Source organism: Prinia subflava, chromosome 4 (assembly GCF_021018805.1).
Source record: "Prinia subflava isolate CZ2003 ecotype Zambia chromosome 4, Cam_Psub_1.2, whole genome shotgun sequence".
Lineage (NCBI taxonomy): Eukaryota > Metazoa > Chordata > Aves > Passeriformes > Cisticolidae > Prinia > Prinia subflava.
The window spans coordinates 37599495-37619822 of NC_086250.1; the positions used below are offsets into that span (position 1 = coordinate 37599495).

Here is a 20328-nt window from a genome sequence, read left to right on the forward strand (position 1 = left end):
CCGTAACAATGATACTTAAATGTGATATTGTCAGGAGTGAAGAAAACAGAAAGATCTGTTCTTTTTTTTCAGCATATAATACTAATAGAAAACCAGCTGTGCCATAGGATGGTTGAGAACTGTGATTACTGTTTATTAGTATCAACTCAAACTACAGTTAAATGGCGAAATTCAACCCTAGTATAGTATATGCATATATACAGTTTTCTTCTAAAAAGGTCTCAGCTGGGCTTTCAATTTCCTACCTTGCTTATGTTTCCTGTACAAGCACAGAAGCTGAAACATTTGTACCATTGTCCCATTAATTCAGGTAGGATGTGTGGGCTGGAAGGACTGTCACTCTGCATTTGGCTAGTACAGACACAGCAGCAGATGTACTAGAAGTGGCTGTCTAACCCCCAAATGGACACTTCTCATTTACGATGTTTGCATTTTTAAAAATTTACGGTAAAACATATCAATTCAAAGGGCTTTTCCAGCTAGTCCATTTTTTACATCCTAAGGGCCTACAGCAGCAATTTTAGCAGCAATGTAGTCAGTAAGCACAGGATCTTTTGCAACTCTGGGAAGGAAGGAGACCTTAAGACAAGTGATGGAGCTGATCCCATGACCATAGCCTAGATGTCACCATCTTCCTTGCAAAGAAAACTCTACTGCCACCAAATCACGAGTAGTATACTGGCAGTGGTGCAGCAGATCTACTCAGTATCATCTAATCAACTGCTTCAGAGAAGGTTTTAGGTCTGTACCGATACGCTAAGTAACTAGAACAATGTGAAAAAATCAGCCCCTACAAACCAAGACATCGAACATAAATGCTGCTTTTAAAAGGTTTACCTTTAGAAACTACAAAACGTACAGCTATGAAACACCACAAACTACTCCTGTGAGAGGCTTGTAATCAGCACTGCAGAAAGGAGGGGTTCCTCTTGTGGAAATGAAAATTGCTTATGACAATGTGAATATCCCCAAAATAATTTTTCTTCAACTATTGCCCACACAGAGAGTCCTCTAATTGAATTTTGTCCATTTGTGGGGATTTTTGCTTTCTCACTCATCCTCATTTTGGGTGCATATTCCATCATTATCTAAATACCTGAAATCTCTCCAGTCTATAGGGTTTTTAGTATTATAGGTTCCTGGAAAATTGCAGTTCCAAGGCACTAGATCAGCATGTCGATGTTTGCCCCTTGTATTAACCCAATCAAGTGGATAAAATTACTGTTATTTTGGTACTGCTTGGGTTGTAACACTGCAGAACACATCCTGTTGTTAGTGAAACCTAATCTGTGCCTTCAAGGCTGCTCTCATTTTTAAAGAGCTAATATGATTGATGGATACTTCAGAAGAATAAAAATAAACGTTTAAGACCATCACTTTAAATGACTTTAATTTGAATACTGATCCAATTTATTTATTTTTCTTGCATTAGAGATATGATGGTGAGAATGAAATATGTAGCTAGCTGAGCTCGTTTAAATATTAAACACTTTGGGAGAAAAAGTTAAAAATTAAACAGTTAGAAAAAATTAATTAAAATCGTGCTGTGCTTTTACAGGGATTTCTTTTTTTCAAGAGTCAACTATAAAGCCCTACAAAGAGCTAAGAATAATGTTCTAAGTCATAATTAATTGGTACATATTTGCTCCTATTTAAAGTATGTTCTAACAATTGAAGATACACTTATAAAATTGGACCATAATTATTTATCTTCTGGGGAAACTGTGTTCTAATTTTTTTAAATGTAAATGCACACAGTTTAGACAGTTCCTTGATTAAGTAAAAAGTTTCAATACCATTTAGGGTACTATTTGACAAAGAAAATTAATCAGGGATATTATTCTTATTTTTGCGACAATTTAAGCCTATTTTTCCTGACAACTATATTTATAATCTTATTTGACAGGTTACAAGGCTCAGATAAGAAACAAGAATGATGTATTTGTACTTTGTTGGCAGATCTGTAATACAGATTCCATGATAAAGAAGAGCCATACAGCTTATTTTTAAAACTTCAATCTCAAATTTTATACTCCCATTATCTATTACAAACTCCAGGAGTCATGCTGGTTTTTGTGCAGAAAGAGGAGGGATGATCCTCTGCCACAGCTCATCCCCAGTGTCTAAAGAGAGAGGGCAGAACTTCCCCTTGAAAACTGAGGCACAGAGCTGTGATAGGCTCAACATTCCAGCAGCTGTCCCACCTGGGATTCAGGGGACATCAGCTGAGGCTGTGGCTACTCAAGGTGTCTGGGGCAAAGCAATGCACAGTCCCTGTCCTGTGCTCCCAGGTTTCAGGTATCACATGGTCTGACAGGGGCTGGCAGAGGATACACCATCCCTTGAGTGATGGTTACTGCTAGTGCTCCTTCCCATTCCTACTGCAGATCCTCCACAAGTGAATATGCAGCCAGAATAGTCCAGCTCTTCAACACTGATTTTAATGACTGAGTGATGAGTTAGCACTTCTTTGTGGCACTGATCCCTGAGTAGATATGCCTTTGTCCATTCTGGACAGTTTTTTCAAAAAAAACATGGTCATTTCTGATCAATTGTTTTGCAAAGTTCTGGAGAGATTGTCCTTGAATGAGAAAATTGGAGACTAATCTATCTAAATTCTAAGGATTTCAAATTAATTACTGCTAATCCATAATCACTGCATATAGGGTCATTTTACTGCAGTGACTACAGGTCATTTTGTGCAGTGACACAAAGAAGTCAGAAGGTAAAAACACTGCCTGAACCAGCTGCCCCATAATGTCCAGTTTTATCTTTTACATGATGAAGTCCTCTCTCTGTTTAGACCCAAATGGTCTTTCAGAGTGCTAACTCCTTGATTAACTCATGCACTCAACAGTGTTTTCTTCCTCCTTAAGTTTTATTGACTTGAGTGCAAGATTCTACTCAAATGTTGTAACAACCTATTAATTAGTAAATCACTTCAGCAACATTGGCTCACATTAGCTGGCAAAGCTCCAGAAACATTTCAAAATGCATGAATAGCTATGCTTGATTTTTTTCAGTAATTAAAGCTTCTAGGGGTTGTGAACACAGAAGAAGGGATTCACTTTATTTTTTTACATTATCAGACACTCATGTGTGAAAAAAATTAAAATAACTCTCATTTTTTCATGTTTGCTGCTAATAATTTCCAAAAATAGCTGCTAGGCATCAATCCCTTGAAAGAACCCAGTGCCTCTTCCAAGAAACTAACAAAAGTAATTAACCTGTTGGCCATATTCTCACAAATACTTATGTAGGCAGTTAAACTTAAGTACATTTCTAAGTTGTTGCAAGACAGTAGCACTACTGTGTTCATGTAAAACACAGAAATAAAATTATCTACCACAAGTAATTAGACACAGAAATAAAGGAGGAAGAAAAGGAAAGAAAAAAATGCTTGTTTGGAAAAACTTTTGATTTTCTATCACCTAATCCAGACTTCATTAAAATTACTTCAATTAATGAATAGTAATTTGTTACTTACTACTCCCTCAGATCTATGGGGAGTTTTGTTTACAGCCAAGCGACACACTCCTATACATGCCTGCAATCGTTCTTCTGGTGGCATTTCCATCTCATGCATTTCCACTGAGTTGTTAAAGATGCAGCCAAGTAAGCACACTGCCAACTCAGGCAGGTGGATGGACATGCGTCCATCATTCCTTTGCAGAGGAAACACAAAATCTGCATGTCTTGTAGTGAGTTCTTTTGGCACCATAGGGTTAACACTGGTCTTGCATCTCCCAACTTCCAATAAGCATCTTAATGTTGATATGAGATCTGGAAGATAAGCTGGACTTGTCACTGACAGACACCTCACTTTACAAACTGTAAAAACTACACCAAACTCACAAAGCAGAAATCCTCTACATGTTCCATGGAAATGTGTGGAGTTTTTCCCATGAGTAGGGATGCTTGCTTCCCAGTTATTCCCACGGAGATTGAGTGAAGGAAACTGTGTATGTGGTCATCATTTCGGTGGTAAGTCACATCTGACTCCTAATCAATACTATTTCTTCTGCTAGCTTTAATATAGGTACCTTGATGTTGTGCACTGGCATATGATATGCTGTAATCTACTAGTAGCTCCTTTTCATTTTATACTGTGTAGTAAGTAACTCTCATTAAGATATTTTGTCTGTTATCTCCTTTCTGTTTAATAAATAATTCATTTTATTAAAATAGACCTGATTTGCCATCCTTAGTACTTGCAGGCCAGAATGATTCCTTAAACTGAAATGGTCGCCAAAATCTGAGGCTAAGGAAGAACTTTTCTGAAGCTCCCACTGGTCCTGTGACATGGCCCCACCTCAGCACTCCAAGATTTCTCCAGTCTCGATGATTAGACCAGAACAGTTTTAAAATATCTGTATTTGCATTCAGAATTGCCCATCAGTGTCTACTCCTCATTCACAAAGTGAATGCAAATGCAAAGTTCATTAACCCATGGGTTACAGAATGGATGCTGGCTTAGACTAATTCAGTGCAGCAGCCTGTACTCCCCACTGCAAACATCATCAAAACAGATCAGAGTGCTTGTGACAGGAAATTATTAGTAGAAATAGTAAAAATTGTATTAAAGCTAAAATCACCCCAAAGTGATATGACGTCAGCATCAGTGAAACACATTTACTCTAAGTTTTCTAGGGGTATTAAGGCAATTAATTAAGGTACTTTGTTTCCACGTTAACAACAGCAATAAATAGCAATGGTTACATATTCTAAAGGAGTTAAAAATCAGAGCAAAGGAGAGTGGCTATCACTAGCTAGGACCTTCCAACAGGTCCAGTAACATCTCACAGAACATCTGCACAGAACTGTGTCTGATGCAATACTATCATCTCCCACTGTTAGTGCTGCATGTCAGCAGAACAGCATCACCACAGTTCTACCAACAGAATCAGAGTACAAGTACTCCTTTTTCTGCTGAAGGCAAAATCAGCTGTCTCAAATCAAAGCAGCTCTCTCACATTTACATCATCCTGTTTAACTTTGCCCCAAGCAAGCGTATATCCACAGTCAACTTTGCCAGCAGAAATGTATACATGGCAACTTGTAGCTAATGTACGGTAAGAGTAGGTGAAGATAACTGTGCCACAGAGATGTCTGCAAAAACATACTCATGTCTATGGATAAGTTATGCTTCGAGTCATCATGGTGTGTATTTGCATATTACCCCCTGTTATCACCTGTCAGGAGTTTACAGATTGCAGCTCTCCATGCATTCTTCCCTGAACTTCAGAAATACATGTTTACTCAACCTATCCAACACAAGAAATCTGAAAATGCTAATCCTCTTAGAAACATGTTTTTCTTTCAGAATAGATGCAGTGAAGGTTAAAGGGGTTAACAAGTCTGATTATTAAGCTCAGGCAGGCATTGAATGGTAATTTCGTTAATTTCTTAGGCTGAACCACAATGCTGTTATATCTAAAGAGTGTGAATAATGTATTTCTTCATACATGAAAGCTTCACAGGAATGAGCTCAGCTAAATGAAAGTAGAAGCAAACATCTTTATTTTCAGCCAACAGTAGCTTCTCTTGTACAACATTCTGCTGTTGACTGATTCCCAGTAACTTTACATTCTCAAACTACAAGGGAAATTTCAACATGGTTATATGCTTTCTAATCTATTTGTATTCCTCTGAATACCAACATGAAAGTTTCAAGGGTTTCCATTGTTCCAGCACAGGAGCAACATATATCCCAATTTAAGAGAGTGAAAATGATTGTTTCAGTATTACCCACCACCAAATCAGAAGCAAACACAGCCCTTCAAGCAATCAGCCATTAAAAAAGAGTAAAATTATTTAAATTCATTGATTACAACACTGCAAGACCTACTTTGAGGTCTAACCTCAGATCTTCAGTAGAAAGAAATCACAACCTTTCTAACAACTGCAAGGATTAAAATATATCAATTCCTAAACCAGTAAAACAAGATGTCTCCTTACAGTCTTTTCTGCTTCTGATGCTATGTGTTTGCTTTGCTCCTTGTACAAACAAATTTCTTTCTCAGTTATGCTTCTTTTTTTTTTCCATTGTGTTTTGCCCTGAAAAAGTGGTCATGAGCAATACCACCTAAAGCCCCTTGCACACTAAGTATTTCTGGTATTTCAGGTACTGGAACACCTTTTCCCTCAGATGACTGGACAGCTGTATCATTTCTCTTGCTAATGAAATAAATTCCAGGGGCTGAGCTGAAGCTAGAGAAGGAAAGTGTCTTGCACCACCTTAACACTGTCCCAAACACCTCACAGACAGGTCATCGGGCTTGCTTTCTGCAGTGGCAGGTACAGGGCCGAGGTACCAAACTAAGCATAGCAAACTGCTGGGATCCCAGCACTACTGTTTGAAATGGTGTGAAGAGTATCTTCTCTGCCAGCAGTTTTGGAAAAGAAAAGCAGCAGTCCTTTTCCCGCTTTAGTGACAGTATTGAAAGGCACCTTTTGCAAGGACCCCATACTCTACGATTGCCATTTATGTATATATCATTTGATAGAGATGTATTTCCTACTACCTGTAGTGCTGGACCCTAAGAGGCCTCCCACACACTTCAGAATCCATGTTAAGAGGCTCTGCACAGCACAGTGGCTGCTGCTAGCTGCATTTTTAGAGGCCCTCAAATCCCCCTGTAGGAAGCGTAACTCTGAGTGTCTGATTCTGCCCTATGAGCCAGACATCCAAAAATGCAGCCAAACCTAAGTCACTTTATAAATTCGAGTCTTCACAGCCTCAGCTGACTTCCACTTTCATGCATAGAGGCTAGTGTTGAAGATCACATATAAGTTGGGGTTTTTCACTAATTCCAGAAGAAAATCTGCAGCACTATAGCTGGAAATCTAATAGCTTTTTCAAAACAGTACTGGAAATACCAAAAGAACCTCTGTCTTTGTGCTAAGAATGACCATTATTTTACTTGGTGAACAGTGGCAAATCATTTGCACAGTAAAGAGTATATAATTACAAAATACAAACAGTATCTGATATCACCATTACTTCACTTTCTTATTGTGAAGAGTAGATGGTAATTCATTTCTACCAGATTAAATGTAATTACTAAAAAACACAGCAATTGTAAGCATATGCCAGTAAAACAGAGTTAGATGTTATTGTATTACCCAGCACTTTATCCAAAATTAAATATTACAAATAAAACAGAAAAAACATTTCAAAAGAACATCTAAAAAGTCATAGATTAAAAATGTGGCTAAGAAAGTTATGAATGTTAGCATTTCTTCAGTATTACTAATAGCACACTCTCTGTTATAGTTATTTCAACTTTAACTGCAGTAACTGCTGGGGAATCGAAAACCTCCCTTATATAATTCACTGACTGTGCATTTATGTGGTATTTCACATCACACTTTAATTTAATACCGACTTAATTTTCAGTTGATTAAAATCTTGAGACACAAACCTTATTCCATTGTCTCTACTGCTTTGAAAAGCTTGTGTCATCTTCCAGAATAAAGTTTCTGGGAGGGGATGGGTAGAGATGTGGCAAATTAGCGTTTATTTTTACTGTCACAGTGACACTTAAATTATATCTATCTATAACATATCTCTGAGCTCTCTGGGACTCTGTTTTTGTGCTCTGGCTATGCAAACCCACCAAAACCAGGCTTTCTGCAATGATCAGTCAATTACATGGTTCTGTTTCAGAAGATGGAATGGCAAACCCAAGAACATATACAGTAATTGCTGATAAGGAATGGAATAGGCAAGGGTGTCTGTACATAGGGTTTCTCTATCTGTCACCAACTTTTCTCACCAGTTGTCAGAGAAGTCTGGAGAAAGAGGAGCAGCATGAGTTTCCCCTTCTTTGTGAGGAAACAAGCTCTGAGGGAATTGTACAGGTTCTGAGGATGTTGTTTACAGCAAATTCACAAACAGCTGTTAAGTGATCAAACTGAGCAAAAACACTTGATTGATGAGAAAGAATACAAAATGGCATCTCTTAGACGTGCTCTCTGCATCTATCTTGTACTTATCTGCTTGCCCTTTGCACTTGAGCAAGTTGTTGTCTCTGAAGTGCTAAAAGAGGCAGAAGCAGGACTCAAACACCATGCTAATTAAATTCTGATTGTGGAATCATTGGTTTCTTGGTAAAAAAGCAGGAAAAAAAGCCCTTGCTTTACTTTCAGGTTTCAGTCTGAGTTAGCTTACACTGAGTAAAGATGCCATGGGGTAGCTCTGACTCAACAGGATCTGAACATTCCTGAGAGAACACTGACATACCCTACAAATGCTGTTATTACGAAACACAAGCTGATTTTATGTTTACTGAGATGCTATTACTAGTAGTCTTTGTAATATTGTTTCAATGTAAATAGATAGGAAATTAGTTTTGCTCATATATTAGTTACATTCAGGATGTGAGACTGCCCTGAGAAAACTGGGAAATTCTGGAGCGGGGGACTGAACAAATCCTCCAATCTTAAAAAATATATAAAAGTGTGTCTCTATCTTCTTTGCCAGTTGTACACCTATTTATCAGCTGTCAATCTCTATTCTGTAATTACATTATTTGCTGCAGCCATTTTTCAAAACTGTGCAGCTCCTTTGAGAAACACATTGCTTTAACTTAGTAGCTATTCTCCTCTGCCCTGCTGTGGTGCTTTTATCATAATACTCATCATATGCTGGCAACCACAATCTTCTGCTACCAAAAATGGCCCCATTGAAAGGCTAAGATGAATCTTCAGACAGCTCCTTAAATTTATTTCTTTTCTCTCCTGCTACTGTTAGTAAAGCAATAAGCTTGTTTTTGTTATGTTTTTCTTTTCTGATGCCTCCTTTCATAATACTATTGGAAAGACACAGGAAGGTAGCTTTGCAGGGTGACAGCTTTTTTAACACTGAATAATCTACTGCTGTGCATGCTAATAGGTAATGCTAGGTTTGATTAACTAATTTTGCAAATGAATATCTAAATAAATTACTTTTGCAGACTGTTTCCAATGATTCTTTCTCTTTAATTGCCTCTTTGAATAGCTTCATACTGATTGTTGCTGCTTATGATAACAATTAACATAAAACCCTGGGGTATATATTTCATAGTAAATATATCTGGTATCACCTTACACAAGAAAACCCTCCAGCTCACACACACTTACTTAAAGGTACAGTCATAGTTTCAAGCTATTTTTTTCCAGAAGTTTCAAAGTCATTTGTGAAAGCAATTTCCCTTCATGGCTGGTTTTAAAAGACACTTGGATACCTATGTAACTGGGTATGCCTGTAAAGTTTTTTCAAAGATTACAAAGACAGAGATAAATTAATTGCAAACAAACATGGATAAGTCCAAGAAACCTCTGAAAATTCCTGCTTGCTTGTATGGCTATAGAGATCTGATCCTTTTGCTGAGCTAACACAAGACTGTGACTAAAATTGAGATACTTTTTCTCTTACCTTCTTCTTTTGTATTTAAAAGTAAAATATTCTCTTTTAAACCAAAATATCATACCATCTACAAATGCGTACAGTGCAAATATTTCAGATAATCAGAAAATCTGCTATTTTTTCTAAAGAAGTTGTGGTCTTAACCTATACTCTGCACTCATCTCATTGTCCATAGATCCCTACATACTTAAATATTTGAATTTTCAGTTATTTCGTATTTCTTAGATGCTTGCCTTTAAAAGATAAACTTCATACACTATCTATGGCCCATGTTCCTTTGCCTCAGCTGAATAAACCTGTGTCTTTACAGCCTAACTTACATACTTGCTGTCAAACCACTACAGTGCTGCTAATGCTCAAGGCATCAGCTCTAATATTACCTGCTCTCTGAAACCTTACATGAGCTTTTCCATGTATTCCTGACTCACATTAATATTCAATTCTTCACCCTTAAATACCTTGTAACATTTCCCTCCAACACATATCCTTCCTTACTTCTCAGTCTTTCAGTCTCTGACCTTTCTCACTTTAAATGTTTAGCACTTTCTGCTCTCTTACCCCAAAACAGGTGTCATGTTTGCCTGACAACATGGTGCTCACTCATCTTTCTTTCTTTAAGTCCATCCTTAAAACCCATCTTCTCATCTCCTCACACAGAATTATCAACAGTAATTTATCAGGAGTGGGCAGGATGCCCTCCACCCACTCATATATGCAAAGTCAAATAATTCATTCTGAAATCCTACAGACGTTTTTAAATGACAGCCAGCAACCTCTGCTTCCTCCTGTAAAAAGAAACCTTTGCAAAAGAGGGCACAGCAGACAAGGCAGGCAGGCAAAGAAGAGCTGCACTGCCTCTCAATAGGAGAAATGTGAGATACACATTTCGGCTCCACTTACCTGTTCCTATTGCTGGAAATCCAGTCAGAGATTAACGTTGCAGCCTGCTGGTGACAGTGCTTGTTCCCGAAGCTGCAGGCCAACATGATAACCTCCCGACGCAACTCTCTGTCCAAATTCAAGAAAGCAATAGGGCTGCATTAACAAATGTGTTTGAATGTTTACAAAAACTACTTCTTAGAATAGTGACAGCAACCACTAGTTGGGCAACATATCAAAGACAATCTGGCTTTATAAATCTCAGTGTCAGTTTAATGCCTGCAACAACTATAGAAAGGTCATGGATCAAAACCAGCCCCCATTTACACTCAGGCACTCTTCCCGACCTCTGTGGTCACATGAGCACAAGTTCTTAGAAATCCTGTGTAAGATACTAAGTTAGGGCTTAGAAATCATATTCTCCCAAATGAAGAAAGAAGAATTCATCTCACAGCATTTTTCTGCTTTCCCTGCAACCCAGAAAGGAAAAAACTGAAGGGTGACAGAGCTAAGAAATTATGACTGATTTATGCTAAACATGACTAAATTTTAGGAGGGTACCTTTAAATAATTATATTTCACAAGTAAACAATAAGAAAAATAAATATAACAGTACTCATGTTGGTATGATGCTTGAACAAGTGATTTGTTTAAATTGTTTGTTGGCCATCCAAGCTTCAGATACATTGATGCCACTTGTCTTAAAATATACTCCTGAAGAGAAAAAGGAAAGTATATTTAATGTTAAAAATAATTTCTTTTACTTGAAATTTAAATACTGATGACTAGTGAGGTTTGGTCTCTCTTTGTACCCTCAAATAATGTCCAATTCCAAAGATTTAGCAAAGCTATTTGTCCACTTATAAACTTCCTTCACTGCTATAGTAAGAAGCAATCTCTAGATAAGCTACTTGATTACATTCCTAGTAGAAGACAACGTATTGTTATAAAATCCACGAATTTCAGAAGTTTATTACATGCTACTTTGAACTCAAAATGCACAGCTGAAAAATTACAAGTGTGCCAATAGCTTAATTTCTATTTGTGGCCAATCTTGACTACACTGTGCATGTTCACTTTTAAAAGAACACTGTTTTAACATCTATAGCCATGGCAAAACCATTATGTGGGTACAGTCAATTGACTTCAGAACACATAACAATGTGGCTGCAAATAAGCTTTGTACACTTAATGACACTATGCTTTAAGTTTAGGCTCCTGGTATGCTTAAGGAACAAAACAAGCACAAGATATACTTTAGTGACTTCTACTTTTTACACAGAGGACATATTTACATATTCTGACCAGTTTTGAAGAAAACCACTGTCATTGTACTCAGAGTAATCTTTTTCCAGAGGAATTCACCAATTTGAAAAAGAGAACTGAGATATATAGAACTGCATAGGAGAGCATCTATTTTATTATTACAGATGCATAGGCATATATATATGTCAACACAAAAGAAGATTCATACTGCAGCTTTCTCTAGGAGATCCGTTATTTTGTGACTAAAGACTTTTTATTCCCTCTGCTATCACCTCGGTTTTCCAAACTCCCATCAGTAGTGATAAAACATAACCCAGTTGTGAATTTTACTGGTTTATTAAGATAGTGCTTTCTTTACACAACCATGTTTAAAAGTGAAATAGCAATGGTAGACTCATAAGAATTTTTCTTTGCAGTTAACAACAGACTAAATATGCAAATTATTTCAACTACATTTTACATTATGGCTCTGGTTTGGTCTACGTAGGCCTTAGTATATGTTCTCCAAAAATAATTTTCCATGTCATCAGGTAACTGTGTATATATGTATGTGTGTGTATCTATAAATATATAATATTAATACATATATAATATATATGCATTAACTTCTACATATATACACACAGTCACTTCTAATTTTCTCCACTCTGAGCATGGTGTCTATAGTTACATACACACAAACAAATATTCATACATTTAAGAAGAAAAAAGCATCCTTAGGCATTTCAGGCTTTAAAAAGTTCCTTCATTTGAAGGCTTTACAACATTACATAAAGTTACCGTATGCTGGCTGTTGGAAATATGTAGACTACATAAAATTCATAGTGAATAAAAACCCCAAGAGTTTGTAATTGTCACTGGCTGCAGTCAAATCCTGTGTACTTCATAAACCATGCTTCAGTGTAGCTATAGGTACGTGTTAAAATATTTGCCATGTCTATCTTAATTATCTACTGCGAGCTATTACTGCTGTCCCTTTGGACACAATTATGAACGGGCTTTTGACTCAGCGGTGATCTAATTCTTGTTAATTAAGGTAACTGCACTGAATTCACCACAGATTTTGGGATGAAATAACAGCTACAAATCTTTGCTTCAGTAGCATGTATTTTGTTCCGTTGTGCCTGTATTTGCTATTTTTGCTTATCTTGGGCACCCACCTAAAAATCACTATGGGGCTCCTCAAAAGAGAAAATCTGGCAATAGAATACTTTGACTCTTTTAAGTGAAACACTTTATTTGTCATAACATTTTACATGAGGGATAATTACCTTTTCTTCTTCTAGTCATATATGCCTCAAACAACAGTTATCACTGTTCAAATGCAAATGAACGAAAGCTTGATAATTGCTATGTTTAAATAAAGAGTAATTAGGAAGAAAGTTAAAATATCCCTAGGTCATTTACAGTATGTGACTAGGGAACAGTTCAAATCTTGGCAATAATATGAGAGAGTAGGCGGTGAAAGGAAGAAAGGCAGGAAGGACAGACAGATGGAAAGAGTGAGGGGAGGGAAGAAAGGAAGAACTAGAGGAAGAAAGAGAGGAAGACTATCTCTTACATTGAAGATATTGTAGTTTTCTGTACGGTCCAGCAATTTATCCAGAGGATAAAGAGCTCGGCTGGCAGCATGCCAAGGCAGGAAATCTTTTTCCTCTGAAAGGTACCTCATAATCTCCAAAGGAATATTCTGAGGCAAATAACCAGCTCTGCACAATAAAAGAAGTTAGTATTAGATTGTTTTTCAAGATATTCACAATGGGGCATAAACAACAACTTTTTTTTCGCAAATGAAATTAAAATGCAGAAAAACATGATCAACTCATCACACTTAAATGACATAAAAATCAACCTTTTAAAAAACCAGAAACGTGCAGTCTCTCTCAACACATGGAAGAATACTGATTTGATGAAGTAAGGCATGAACACATATGAAAGAAAACCAGACAAGCTATCCCTACTTTGAATGGATTCCTATGGCTATGAAAAACGCAAATGAAGAAGTAATTGCCTTCAAGTAAAAAAACAAAAAAATATCCAAAACAAAAGGAAGATGTTGCTTTGTTGATTTTTAAGATAGAAAGCTGTCTGCATAAAATCAACAACCCAAGGCTTTTGCTTCAGAAAACGTTTCTACTGACCATCAGAAATTGAAAAAACTAGTGCTGAAAAAGAAGATTTAGTTTTACAGTTATTCTCTTCACTCTTTTCTCTCTCCTTCAGAATTGCTTTGTCTTCTATCCACCTTAAGCCACTTTGGAAGAACTTATCCAGTAACATCACTTTGGTTCTGGATGTTCTAGCATTTTGCACATAAATTATGGATTTTTTCAGGTGTTTATAAATCAACCAGATAAAATTTTGTTCCATTTTTTGCAATCATAAAAGACCTATCCCTGCATGGGAAAGAGTGTAGAGGGTGTACAGGAAGGGTTCTGAAATTACATGTAAAATGCAATACAGACACAAGCATTTGAAAGTTACTTTAAAAACCAAATAAAGAAAATCCCAAGCTTTAGCTTTGGCTCTCACTTTCTTTTCCAGAATAGCACTTTTTCTTAACTATCCAGATTTCAGGAACGAAGTGCAACCTCTGGGTGTGAACTTTCTAGAAACACATTGTCTACTTTTCTCCTGATGCAGGTGTTTAAATCCAAAAGGAGTTACCTATCTGCCTAGAGAGGAGATAATTCTCTTTTCATTAAACAGTTAAAATCAGCAAGATAGATTCCACAAAGTTCAATTTAATAGGCTGCAGTATTATATGGCTTCACAGACTAGTTTTTCTCCTTCATTGTAAATTTTCCTTTAATGTCCATCAATGTGGAAGAAATGCAAACATATAGCAAACAAAATTACCCACATTAGTAAAGAAATTAACCATTGCATACCTGTTAATATAAAATTTTATCTCTGCTGTAATAACATGTAAAAACTGCCTCGCCACTTGAAATAGTTTGTTTCCTTGCAATGTGCACCACATCATGCAGGCCTTCATCTTTTACACTCTCTATTGGAAGAATTACACTCTGTTCCCTTCATGTTCTCTGGAAAGAAGTGAGTTCAAGTAATAGATTTCAAAAGTATCTATCCCACCCTCCAGTCTGCTTCATGTAATTTTTGTTCACATTTTATTAGCTCTGTTTTCAGCTCTGGTTCCAGCACATACTCAAGCAAGAAAAACAAGATCACTTAGGGAGTTCACTGTGCCAGCTGAGGAACTGAGCAGATATGAAATGAAAGTGGTAAAGATTTTAGAGTAGGCAGTGGACAAAATCCGATGCATCTGAAGACAGAAGGTTACTCCATTTAATAGGTCTTCTGAAGCAACAGACTATCAATAGTCTGAGTTGTGTGTCTTAATACTCTGTAAAGATTTCTAAACGTAATTAATGGAGCCAGAAGCATGCTGGACTGCCTGCAGTTAAAAATCTTGGAGATGATGTTAGCGAAGAGGTAAACTAGCTTAAAGTTGAATATATATAATAAGGTTTTAATAGAATTTGTGATTATTGTTACTGATAATTTGATTGACATGAAAAAGTGTGGAGTAAGGAACAAGAAGAATAGCTCTAGGAAACATGTTGCTTAAGGAATAAACAGATTAATATTTATTATAGATGCACTAATGGACATTTAAGTTCATGTTTTGAAATTAAATCTACCAATACTAAATGCAAAAAGGAAATTAACACTGCAAAACAAACAGAGTATTTATTTTTAAGTTTAACTCCTCCATAAAGACACACAAGAAGTGAACTCAGAGATTGAGCTCTTATTCCTGAACTCAGAGCTTCCTGATGAGTTTCAAAATCATGATTCTTGGATGATGATACTCACCCTGTTCACAACAGCTGTTACTCTCATCACTCACTGCTTCTAACTTCCAAATTCATCATACTATTCAATTATGCCTGTCTCACTCCCTTACTCTCATTTTTCCTATTGTTTCCCTAAGAGTATTGTGCAACTTACACAAACAGGTTGTGGCAAAGTTAGATTTTTTCCCATTTACTCCTGACCCTCCTTCTCTTTCTGGCATGAATCTAGAAAGAGCTTATGCTCAGTATCATCAGAATCGTCCCCTCAACCACACATCAACCAATCCATCCCAAGAGAAGGGATGGGGATGACGGGAGATTCTTGGGGATGAAGGGAGATGCCTGTCATTATTATATAAATGACAACAAATTTGTCACTTCAGATCATTGTTTAGAGGAAAAGTGGAAATGGTTGCTACAATTAATATTAAACTCTTCTGTCAGCCCATGCTGGGCAGTACAGATGCTAAGATGGATCTCTGTGAGAACTTCAGCAGAGACATATCACAAATCCTCTTACAGTGGCAGTTAGGACAGCAACTTTCCTGAAGAAAACATAAGTGCTTCAGGAACATTACCTTGGCAGAATGTTCTTTATATTATACATTATTTTAATTCATGGAGGCCCACAGAAAATCATGATAGCCCTGTTCTTTTATCCTAGTTGCCAAACCATGTTTATAAACTTTTTACTCCAAATACACTGCACTCCTAGACTATTTGGCATTAAATCGTTTCTGTCAAGAGATAGTAAGTACATTTATTGTTTCACCTTTTTGCATTAAATATGGCATAAAATGTGTACATTATAAAATATTAACTTTATGCTACAGTTTTAACCACCCCCCAAAAAAAAAAAAATATATATATATATATTTAGCAAGGGTAAGGCCAAACACTAAGGCTGCTAATTTTTTACATTCATAGTTGAGAAAATAGGATATAAGGAGAAACTCTCACCCTAAACCATAAAAGACACAAATCATGAACAAAATGCATAAGAAGTCCTAAAATCCAGATCACAGATCTGTGACTTGTGTGAAGTGTTCTGGGAGGCAGCATGACCACCATGACAACCAGGTCAACAGAAGACAGAACCTTGATAAAGCAGTGTGACTGTCTGGTGAGCTATGCTCTAATATTCTGCATCTTCACGAAGCCCAGTTGGTTTCTTAACTTTTGTATTTCAGTACAATCACACTCTTTTAGTTTACACTAAAAACTTGTCCAGTGCTAAGAGTGACTTCAAGACTCCTCTTTCCCAGGGAATACTGCATTCAGCAAGATGCACTGGGCTTCCTTGAACAGTGTCAAACCAGACAAAGGGAGCTGGCATGATTCTAGGATTCTCCTTCACTAGCCTGGAAGAACTAAGTTCACAGATGGTTAGATAGGATTTGGTCAGCAAAAGCGTTTATGGAGTAGGACAGTAACCAAACTGAGGAAAGAAGGCAGAACAGAAAATGAGTCTGAGTATCTCTGTGAACTCTATTGAAAAATGCAGATCTGTGAAAATGTTGAACAGAAATGTTTCACAATTATTGTAACAATAATAAGAAAACTAAAACTAGCAACCTTCCCATCAAAAGCAAAACTGTAAAATAACTTCCCTGTCATATAATTGCCTAGAAATGTTCACTCAAAGGTACTACAGAGAGTATTTTTAGTATATACTCTACACGTGCAGCTTGATTTATTACTCTCTCTTTCAAGGTCAGTGACAGAAATCCTTATTTTTCTTGTGTCTTTTTAGCCATCAATCATATTGCTATCTTTAAGTCCAGCAAAATTACTATCAGATATTGCCTGTCAAAGTTCAAATGCATGAGAGTCAGGGCTAAGAGACAAGGTTCTTTTCTAGCCTAGCTATCTTGAAGGAAAATTGAAATATTGTCTGTCACTAAGGGAAGAACTGATTATGAGCGATACTGAAACCAGGTAACAAGCATAAACACCACAGAAATGCTGTGATGTCCAACCTTATGTCTAGTCTGAAACAGGCACAGTTTTCTCTAGGTATGTCTACAGTAGCCACCTGAGAATCTTAGCAAGCATATATCTCTTCCTTAAAAAATTCTGCAGAGGAACCTGGGATAGTTTTGGCAAGTATCATAGCAGATAAAATAGTTAAACCAAACTGTTGATACATAAGCAGTGGCTGAAAGCATACTGATGTTCAGGTAAAACATTTCTCAAGGGCAAGGTTAAAAAGTTTACAAAACTTCATCTAGTGTCTCCCTATCCAAAGCAGATTCATACCAGTGCTGTTCCTGAAAGAAATTTGTTTTGTTTATATAGGCCTCTACCAATGGATATCCTAGGAACATTACTATTTCAGTACTGCTCTGCCAAGAGGAGATAAGAATATCATAGTTCTGATCTTTTGCCCTGTAAATATTCACAGAAGAGTACCAACAGATCCATTTCATGTTATATATAAAGTGATCTCTTGTTTACATATATTCAGTATAAACTACAAAAAGCAGACATCCCTCTTCATAGTGTTTCAGATTAGCGAGTTTTCATTTGACGTCACGAGTCATACAGAAAGCAGCCTAGACTTAAAACAGCCTCTACAAGCCCTCTCTATGCCACATTGAGCATTTGAAACATGACTACAAAAGCAAAATTTAACGAAATTTAACCAAAAAGATCACATTTGAGATGCTTCATTGCTTTGTCAATTTTTACGTAACTGTCCGAACCCCTCAGTTTACCACCATGTCAATCATTCTGCAGCCACCACTACATACAAAAGCTTGTGTTAGAAACACAGCACCACATGAATTTTGTCTTATTATCTGTGTTCCTGATTTCACCATAGCCTGCCAAACTGAAGAGGAGAGCAGGAGAACAGGAACGTGGAGTGGCAAAAAGATCTAGTTTAGTTATGAGACAAATTACCTCTAGACAAACATCCTGGTTCAGCAGGTTTTTCATGCTGAAGGAGACTACTGATGAACTGTATTGGAAACGTGATCTATCATTTTTATGACAGGACAGAGGTGAAAAAAGATTTTCCAGAAGTTACAGATAAGTATTATGTGGTATATCATATCATATCATATCATATCATATCATATCATATCATATCATATCATATCATATCAATCATATCATATCATATCATATGCACCAATGCTTAGCAAGGTACTATCCTGCTTACACTGAAGAAGTTGCTACAGTGGCCATTGCTACAAAGAAAAGAGGCAATAAACAGAAAAAGAAAGCATTGAACATGGTAACAAGATATCCCTCACAGAGAATTCCCAATAAAAATCTCACGGCAATCAAAAATAATCTTTAAATTACATGAGCTTTTAATGAGTCAGATAAAAGCAGAAGGTCTAGATTATATTATGAAACATCTGTGTGTATTCAACTGCATTTTGACCTTGATTTGTTCTTTACACTGAGCCGCTGAACTTATGGACAGATCCCAGCACATTCATTTTCCCCTTAGGGACAAAGTACCAAATGGTAGTGTAATTGCCAAGGGAAAATTATTACTCTGTTCTGAATTATCTCTACCATAAATCCAGCACCAGTCAAACAGATTCTGTCACAAAAACGACAGGGTTGCCGTACAGTGATGAGAGTCCCACATACAAGGGCACCATAAATCCTTTAGTCCCACCAGCTAACAAAGGCATTATAAGTCATGTGTTTAAATCAAAATTAGATAATCCAAGCTGGCAGCAAACTGGTCTGCATTACAGAAACAATGGAAATGAGGTGATTTACTTGCTGCTGGTTTAAACCCCACCCTGTTTCGTCTGTTTCTTAGAATGTGTAAAACACAACTAGCTTTTTTGTCTGGGTAATTTTGAAGGGGTAAAACGCAGCTCTTCAGAACGCAGATGTGCAACTCAGATTAACATCAGTTCTGTTTCTGTGCGCGTGCAATATATGAATAATTAGACTATACTCATTAAATCCTAGAGACAATTTAAAGTAGGTTAGGATTCTTAACAATTGATTCATACTTTTACCTTAACAGTCAAGTGTGTGGATTAGAATAACTCACAGAGAAACCTGGCACCAATGAACATCCACATATACCTGTATCTGCCTTTTTCATTTTTTCAGGACCTATCAAGGACTGGTGTCTGTACCAATGTAGTCAGGATATTTTTTCCCACAGTCCTTTAAGAGCAATTCCTTGATAGCTGAGCAAAATATAAATGTTGAAGCCTGACATGTCAAAAAAAGCTTTGGGCAAAGTGACCCATACAACTGGGAAATTAACTCTTGTAGTCACAGATTTCCCCTTCAACTCCTGCAAGGCTAGAAGTCAACGATTAAAAACTTAGGATGACTGGCATCCCTTTTCAACAACAGAAGTTGCAGACAGAATGTTTTATTATAGAAAACTAATGGACAATCTGTAAAAATTGATCTCCTTTTGATCTCCAGTATCAAAGAATTATCTACCTTATCATTCCCTCCCAGGATTGGACTGACTTTATATAAGGACCATGTAAGGACTTTTTTTTTTCTAAGATGCCTAAGTGACTTGATGGAGGCATTACAATCTGTACTAGCTATGGACTTCCATGCAAACAGGAGAGGAATGCATACGTATTCTTTGATGAATACAACTATTTTTGGCTTACAAGATATTTTAAGAACCACATGTAATTTGCATTCAATCTCTCCAGCATTAAAAGATTCAGAGAGCAAGACAGTTTTAAGTGAAGCCTGCCTCTTACTATGTTTTCTCACATGCAAAAATATTTAAGAACTCTTCAAGTGACATTCAACTCCACACAAGAGCATTTGAAGCATCCTACAAAGAATAGTTCAAATTCAATGTAATTATCAGAGTATTATGTGGCTTAAATTATCCTGCACATTTTAGAGTTGCCACATAAGCAAAGACTAATATTAATTTGAATTACCTCTGTTGAAAACAGAAGAAAACTGCAAATCTAAACCCCTCCATGCTTGTAA

The 20328-nt window shown here is 36.7% G+C and overlaps 1 protein-coding gene across 1 annotated transcript in view; it reads right to left on the minus strand.

Moving 5' to 3' along the window:
- Window positions 1–20328, minus strand: part of TRHDE (thyrotropin releasing hormone degrading enzyme) — a 213906-nt gene that overhangs the window by 18670 nt on the left and 174908 nt on the right. The window contains exons 13-15 of the mRNA XM_063396448.1: window positions 13116–13263; window positions 10905–11002; window positions 10310–10417 (exon numbers count right to left, since the gene is read on the minus strand). Coding sequence (XP_063252518.1) covers window positions 10310–10417; window positions 10905–11002; window positions 13116–13263 — 354 coding nt within the window. The remainder of the gene's footprint in view (window positions 1–10309; window positions 10418–10904; window positions 11003–13115; window positions 13264–20328) is intronic.